The 8,370-nt window shown below is 47.6% G+C and overlaps 1 protein-coding gene across 1 annotated transcript; it reads left to right on the top strand.

Moving 5' to 3' along the window:
• The first annotated feature begins 1,954 nt into the window (after window positions 1-1,954).
• Window positions 1,955-4,666, top strand: LOC127340855 (fruit protein pKIWI502). The gene is made up of 5 exons (XM_051366602.2): window positions 1,955-2,585; window positions 3,142-3,241; window positions 3,319-3,414; window positions 3,496-3,576; window positions 4,066-4,666. The coding sequence occupies exons 1-5, from the start codon at window positions 2,080-2,082 to the stop codon at window positions 4,126-4,128; spliced, it is 846 nt and encodes a 281-aa protein (XP_051222562.1). The 5' UTR covers window positions 1,955-2,079; the 3' UTR covers window positions 4,129-4,666.
• Window positions 4,667-8,370: the final 3,704 nt, after the last annotated feature.

Genomic DNA, 8,370 nt, shown 5'->3' with positions numbered 1-8,370 from the left:
ACCATAATTTGCTATTGTGTAAGGACCGACTAGGTTTTTGAATCAAGAGATCCTTTGGTTCATCACATGATCACACATAATATATGCATCACATGTTTTGTATACCCTATCATACATCATCTGTTAGAGATTCTCTTTAAACGTCTACAATCCTTAGGTCTTAATTTTGACATGTAGGATAAATGTTTAGAAGAGATATAAAGAAGGGCGATAATGTAGTTGACTCTTCACCGAGTCGATCTTATCATTTTTCCACGATGGGTATTTATTGTATCACTTCTATATCAACACTAGATTATTTACGACATCCTATGGACGGATGAAGTACATATTTTTGTGACATATACGGAGTAACTTTTATTTTCAGACGGAAACGCGACCCAAATATGCGGCGGAACAGCGCGGTCGTCCGCACGTTTCTCGACCGGACCCGCCTGGCAGCGACATGGATGCTCCGTCTTCAGCGGGGCATAACTTACGGGCGGCGCGTTGCAGTTTTTCTGCGCTGCGTTAATGGCGCACCTCGCCTTCCGTGCGCGTGTGCTGGTGGGCGGTGTTGCAACAGCTTATGGCATGGGCATTGAAGTCTAGGTGGCGTCCGAGCCTTTTTAAGGTCTGCTGGCGGTGCCCAATTTCTCGACCACGCCATTGTCAGAGCCCGTCGTATCCACCAGACCGAGGCCATGTGGAAGGGTTGGCCGTATCGGAAGACGAATAACGGCCACGAGGCGAGCGGCTCGCGATCCGACAAGAAGCCACGGATAGGGCGGTACATTCGCATCGAATTCGCGCGCTGCCTCTCGGAGGAGAACCGGCCGGTGCCATGGCCGGATGCGAGGCTGCCTGGAGGAGGCTGGTACCTCAACTCTAGGCGCGTTGGGGTCCCTCCCGTGCCACGCGAGGGCCGAGAGCGTCGTGACGAGATGCGCCGCCACCGAGCCATCTTGCCAGCCGACCTTCGAGAAGGTCCGACGTACTCGCTCAACTCCTACAACTGGATCTCGTTCGGGACGCGGAACTTCGATGCGTGCCCCGAGCGGGATACCTCGGGGACGTCGACTACTTCGACCGCAAGCTCGCCGTGGACGACGATGACGGCGGCGAGTAAAACGACGGTGATGTGGACGAGGACGCTGAGAACGACGACACCGCCGAGGCCGAGTACGAGGCCTCGTCGGACGGTCTTATCCAAGGCGGAGACAACGGCCACGACGACGGCGGCCCCACATGGGATCCGGAGACCCAGCCGCCGGACATTAGCGAGGAGGCCATTGCCATCGCAATGCCCAATAGCGAGCTCGACCAGCTCGCATTGTCGGACAGCCTCGCCAATCCAACTTCGTGAGTCGTTGCTGGCGCAGGGGAGGCCGTATGCTGCTCCTTCGAGGGCCAGGGATCCGTGGCCACCTTCACCACAGCCTTCTGCTCCACCGATGGTCTGGCAGCTGTCACCACAGGCTGCCCTTCCTCCTCCACCGCCGGTGTACCAGCTCCTATGAGGATGTCGGAGTTCATCGACCTCGACAGCGACGATGAGCAGTAGTTCGTAGCTAGGTTTTAGCATGCCTTGTTGTCCCTTCTTATTTTCTAAGCCTTTTGATGTATTTTTACAATTATGTAAATTATGGGTTTTCAATGAAAAATAATGCTTCAGGCCGTTGGGGAAACCCCTAGACGCAAACGGACGCGCGGTCGATTTCGACCATTCGGCTCGATACAAACGGACCATTCGCGTCCGTTTTGGCGTCTGATTTGCGTCGGGCCATTGGAGACATCCTTATGGACGAAGATTTGTTACATTGAGAAGATTTCTATGTATGTGTAGATTTAATCTTAATTTTTTTTAAAATTTTAAAAATATATATTTTTTAAAACCGAGAACACTAATGCTCACGTGGCAAAGTCACTCTCAAAAGAGACCACTTCTATTTTGGGGTTTGGTTGGGGCAGAGTTTTCTTGTTTGACTTGAGGAGAAATCAAACATGTACACGTCCTGTACAAAACTTTGGCTGCTTCGCGGGCGGCCACCGTGACCGCGAGATCCGGCAGCCTCCCACATCTCCGCCGAAGCTTTCCCGATGCTCCTCCGACCGCCGCCGCGCAGCCTCCTCCGCCCGCACCTCCTTCGCGCCCTCTCCAACGCCGCCGCCGCGGCGGCGCTCGCGTCTCCGACCCCGCCCCCGGCACCCCCCTTGCCGGCCGAGTGGACGGAGGCGCCCGTCTCCGCGGTCCGCGCCGCCACCTCCGATGCCTCCCTCTTCCACGTCTCGCTCGACCTCGCCTCCCACGGGCCCCTCTTCGCCTCCCACGTCGCCGCCGGCCAGTTCCTCCCCTTCCGGCTCCCCGCCGCGCCCTACCCCATCTTCCTCGCCATCTCCTCCCCTCCCCCGGCCTCATCCTCCGCGCGAGGGTCGTTCGAGTTCCTCGTCAAGCGCCTCCCCGGCACCCCCTCCGCGACCCTCTGCGACCTCCGCCCCGGCGACCTCGTCCGCGTCGGCGGCAGCGTCGTCGGCCGCGGGTTCGAGGTCGCAAGGATCGGCGGTGCCCGCGAGGTGCTCGTCTTCGCCACCGGATCCGGGATCAGGTGCCTAATTTCGCCCTCTGCTTCTGTATTGTCGTTCACTTTGTTTATTTACTCATCAAGTAAACTTGTCAAACCCGCATCAGTTACACTGTGCGCCTAGTACGAGATGCACAATTGTTCAATCTTAGGGCTGAGTAAATCATATGGATAGGCAATTGTACAATGTTTCGTCAGCTATTTCCGTATTTGCGTCGTCAGACAGTCGATTGTGCTGTGTTGGTTGGTAACTGCAGAATCTGTATTAATCTGCCACATACCATGCAGTAGATGGGTGATCATCTCTCCATGATTTAACTGTTCTGCCACGTTTATCGGATGAGCATCCGTGTGTAGTCTTATCTAATTTGTTGACCTGGAACCTTGTTACATCTAGAATTCTGCTTTCCCCATATGCTGCATCTATGTCAACTCACCAATTCACTCTTATTTTAAGCAAACATTATTGCTCTGTCCATTGTGCCAGTGATGTGGAAATTACATTTGGAAAAAGATATCTTTCATTGGAGCGTAAATTCTGATCCTTCATCTTTCTTTTTTCTACATTTGTGTGTTGCAGTCCAATCCGATCGCTCATTGAGTCAGGTTTTGGCGAAAATGAGAAGGTTGATGTAAGCCTCTTTTATGGGGCTAGAAACCTTCAGAGGATGGCATATCAAGTAGGTGTCAGTCTTTGGTCTACATTTTTTTGTAAGTATTAACCATTGTATATAACGGATCGCTGGTGCCCTGGCAGGAGAGGTTCAGTGACTGGGAGTCCAGAGGGATAAAAATTATACCTGTTCTCTCTAGACCAGACGATCAGTGGACTGGTCAGAGAGGCTATGTTCAGGTACTGTTGTCATTTTTGGCATTTGGGTTTTTCTTAGCTCACTTGTTCCCTTGTATTCTTATGTACTTTCTGTTTTTTCAGAATGCTTTTTCAAGGACGAAGAAGGTTGTAAATCCATCCTCGATGGGAGCGATTTTGTGTGGACATAAACAGATGACTGAGGTATGCCTAGCTTTCTTATGTTCTCATTTCTGATTTTATAGCTAATGATACACGTTGCCATCCGATCTTCTTCATGTCTCCCAATGCTTTTTCTACATAAGATAAGATGCCACACTTATCCTGTTATTCTAGACATGCTTACATCAATAACACATTGTCAGTTCAAATGAAATTACTTATCAAATATAGACACAAGTGGGCCATTGTTTTTTGCGGGCCATACTGTTATTGCTATGGATTGGTAGTCAATACTCTATATTTGAGGCCATATCAGTAGCATAGCAGAGTACCAGTACAAATTTGTTATCCAGACCTTGCAATTTGTTTTACATTTTGGAGAAATAATGAAAGACAAGTTCTTACAGTATATAAATATACAATGGATTGCTGTCATTCAAGAGTAGTACTCTCCATTTCCTACTTCTGAACTTGGCTGCTTGTTTCAATGCTCACAGCCTGATCTTTGTCTATGTTAATTCATATGTGCAGGAAATTACTAGGGCTCTTATTGCTGATGGTATGTCGAAAGATACAATCTTAACAAACATCTGACTGCCACTAGAACACGTTTCTGGCCCTTCTGGCTGTTGTACACCTGCCACTACAATCTAGTGGCTCTTCTTTACAGCAAATGCGATGGACTTAAAGGTCGCAACAGAGATACAACTACATTACAAATAAGGGCAACTCATTTTCTTTCACCTTGCGAGTTGCAGCATCAACCATCTTATTGCTGGATGATGATAACCTGATGTATTTATCCCAAGCACCAGGTGGGCATTTGAATCAAGAAAGCCCATAGTTTAGAAAATGTCTTGTAGCATCTTGAGGCAGTACTCCACTGGAAAGTGCTGTTGTATTTGAAAACTGAAAGGGGATATGGGTTGTAAAATAGTAAAATTACCAGTTTTCAGGTAGTGTACCTTCAGATATGATCGGTCACAAGTTATTGTGCCGTGAAATTTTGATGTGTTTGAAGGCTGTATTTTTTTATATTGAGTTATAGTTTGAGTGCAGTAGCGTGCTTGGATGTATGTGTAGGTTCTCCCGAATGAGACAAAGGAAATACATAAAAAGGCTTCTTCATTCATCCAACTGTCTGCAATTGGATGTCATCAAAGAGCTGTATGCTACAATATGCACTTCACTACGTGGCGCAATGGTTGATGTGGAGTAACTTCTTGGGCGTGTTAGAGTTTGCACTGACACCTCAGTTCCCAGCTTTCTGTCTACTTTTTGTTCTTGTGTTCAAGTCTACAAGGCACGGTTTTATCACCACAACGTCAGAAATGGGAAGGAACGGAAGTATACTAGCTGTAGAGAACACGCACAGTATAAAACGCTGGAACCGATGTCCGAAACGAAGAAGAAAAAAACTCAGGAAACCAACACGTGTGGTCGTCCATCTACTGCTGCTTGCATGTAATTTCGGTGTTAAGCGTGTCAAACAGTTGCACATACGGAGTAGATGGAAGTGGGTTAGGGTTCCTAAAAGAGAGATGCTCGGCGGCACGGATCAGCAGTGCCAAGATCGGTGACGTGGACTTGGCAAGCGCGTGAGATCGACGAGGGATAGAGGAGATTTTTTTTTGAAATGGATAGAGGAGATGAATCGTAGGATGCGGTGAATGATGATTTTGTTAGAAATAGGATAGCTTTGATACTAAGCTAACTAGGAAGTTATTAAGATTAGCTTAGATCATAAGCTAAGTAGGTAGTTACTTTTGTCCAAACGCTGTAATTCCGAAGGGATGTCTTTATACCGCCTTATAGACGTATGTTCGGTGGGTATATATACCCCCAACAATCATCAATGAAAGATTACTTAATTCTCTCAATCTTTAGTTCTAAACACGTTATCAGCACTGCCTCTACCGCGAGCACGAAGAGAAACGGAAGAACCGAAAGCACCAGGATGAGTGACGACGGGAATTCTCGGAGCATGGCGCCGCCCGCGGCCCTGCCTCACGCCATTCCTCGGCGCTGCTCCTCCTGGCTCCGTCACATCGACATCGGCATGTGGTGGAGGCCGGCACCATCCCATGCTTCTCCTCTGTAAGAGCAAGTCCAGCAGGTACCCTACAACCTCCCCGATAAGCAAAATAGGGGAGAGAGAGTGAAAAACGACCCTCCAGCAGCGCCCCTACAAGCTCCCCTACAGGTCGGGGTCCCCGACCCAACCCCGCCCTCTCCCCTACGCATGGGGGCTCTGGAGGCGTCCCCAATCCACGCTCCTACCCGACCACTCGCTCGGGGAAGCTTGCTCCCGCCACCACGCTGGTCTACCAGGGTCGCCATGCCCTTTTTTCTCTTCGATTCAGCCTGAATTGACCTCGAATTCGAGCTTCAGATCGAGTCATGGCGGGGCAGTCGACAGCTGAACGCTGAGAGGCAGCAGGACGTGGGGCGCAGCCAGCGACGTGATGCCACGCTAGAGTCAGTGGTCGAGGTACGGAGGCGGATGTGTACAGCGACCGTCGCTGCAAGGAAGAAGAAACTGCTATCTCTAGATGCAAAGTCAATCGCGATGGATTTTGTTCTCTTTTTTTAGAACAATGCTTAGTGGGTTCTTGGCTGTGTGGACTGGACCGTGGTGGCCTGTTGGGCTTGGTGATTTCACAGTTTGGAAAATAAAATCGGTTACTAAATATTGTTATAATATAGATGAATATATGATATAGGGGAGAAGATATTGGGGTGCTGCTGGAGAATGACAAAATATAGGGGAAGAATCTATTTAGGGGAGGCCCCTACATGAAGATATAGGGGGAGAAAAATTGGGTACCTGCTGGACTTGCTCTAAGTACATAGAGGCATTCACACGACTGAAGAAAAGAAGAGAAAAGGAAGAAACCAGTGCGGGCGAGGCGGCGTCGTCGTCTCGTCGACACACACCTGCACGGCAAGGTAACCGAAGTCCGGCGCTGCTTTCCTCCCTGCGGCGGTTCCTCGTGGCACGGCTCCCGGCAGGTGGCCGCCTTAGCACGACAAAGGCGACCCAAAGCGGTCGGTGGCCCACGCGGATGCGCCCTCGGCGCGCGCACGACCAGGACCTTCAACGGCGGCATGCCTTGCAGCCTTCGGCTTGATCCTCGCAGCGCGGCGGCGCTCGCAGCCACTGCCCTCTGCCTGGATCCTCACGGCACGAAGGTGACTCCTAGCGCTGCTCCTACCTTCGGTGGCGCGCAACCCGCGACCACCCCTTCTCTTGGCCACGCGCGGTAAAGCTCACCGGCTACCGATGGCGGCGGCCGCGACAGCGACCTCCCGGCGCGGCTCCAAGAAGCGCGGCTGTCAAAGGCGCTCCGCGGGCCAGTGGCCAATGACCAGAGCACGACATGCTTGCTCCTCCCACGCTCCCAGCGGCGCTGGTTTTCTTTGGGGGAGAAATTCCTCAATCTGTACCAGTTTGGGAGAGTGGAAGAGATAGAAACCTTATCTCTTCGGCAGGTTTTACTTTCAGTCAGATTCGGTAATTCATGAAAATGTCCGTGTAGTTCCTGGGTCAAACCGGTCAAACCTTAGACTGAATTGAACTTCGGAGCTTTAGAGTCCTCTAACTTATCGTATGTTACAAACGAGCCATCAGGTTCTGGGACTTGCATTCAAGCCTCTAGCTTCACGACTAATATACGTATTAGATTCTATGGTCTTCCTAATTGCATATAATAATAACGTACCATTTTACATCATGTGAAAGTACCACATGAAGCCCTCATATTTTGAATATCCCTAAATTCTATGGGAATTCTATAATGTTATATATATTTGCCTCTAGCATTTTTGTATAACATGCAATTTGGTACAACGACCTTATTTTTTATATAAAAAAAGCGATACAATTGCCAATACAATATGTGACTACTTCAAATTTAATATTTGATTATCCACCATTATTAATGAGAGATGTACTCCATAACTGTGAAGATTATCTACAATGTTTAACTTACAATAAAACTATGGAGCCTGCATCATGGAATAACATTGTTGTGTGATATGTCTATCAAGACAAAGTCCAGCATACATAATATTGATTGAGTTTCTCACAAAACTACTATAGGTTCAACATCATATGGCGATAATCATATTCACCATGAATAACCATTGTCAAAATAGGCATCTATGTTTTGGCGGTGAATGTAACATCTCCCATCACTTTGGGATGAAGTCCAAAGTAATGACATAAGTATCATTTAATGTCTCAACGTTGAATGTCTACCCTATGGTCATTACGAAACTACCTCGGCCATTAAAATACTCAGTGGAAGCATTTTCATCAATTTTAATTTACTATCATAGTAAATAAGTTGCATGATAATATCATATTGCAACACATGGCTAGAATATCCATCAATGGAATTCACTAAATTCATCAGATGAGAGAAATTGGTTAAATATATGTTTCTCTTAAAATCTCCATCAAGGAGATATATGATGTAAACACAATGTTAATAGTTTCTCAAACACTTTTGAGTATTTCTAGTGCATCGTAGTTTTTCTTTCTGATGTCTACAGAATCAACTCCAAGTTGATATTTTGTGATCAGACAGTTGATATAAAGATCTGATTCAAAACTCCCAAATCACTTTACATTCTATTTTGATGATAATACAATAAATTATCATATTTATTTCAGGATAATAATATATCATATCTTCTTATGAAGACTCATATGATACACCCTGCGGGTGATATACCATTACCTGAAATTCATATTAGTACTCAAACTACTAAGAATCTCAATGGTCACAAAATGAACCACGAGAAATCAATGTAAAGTGGATGTAAACATAA

Source organism: Lolium perenne, chromosome 3 (assembly GCF_019359855.2).
Source record: "Lolium perenne isolate Kyuss_39 chromosome 3, Kyuss_2.0, whole genome shotgun sequence".
Taxonomy (NCBI): domain Eukaryota; kingdom Viridiplantae; phylum Streptophyta; class Magnoliopsida; order Poales; family Poaceae; genus Lolium; species Lolium perenne.
Note: the sequence above shows the minus strand (reverse complement) of the source record. Positions and strands in the feature narration are given on the sequence as shown.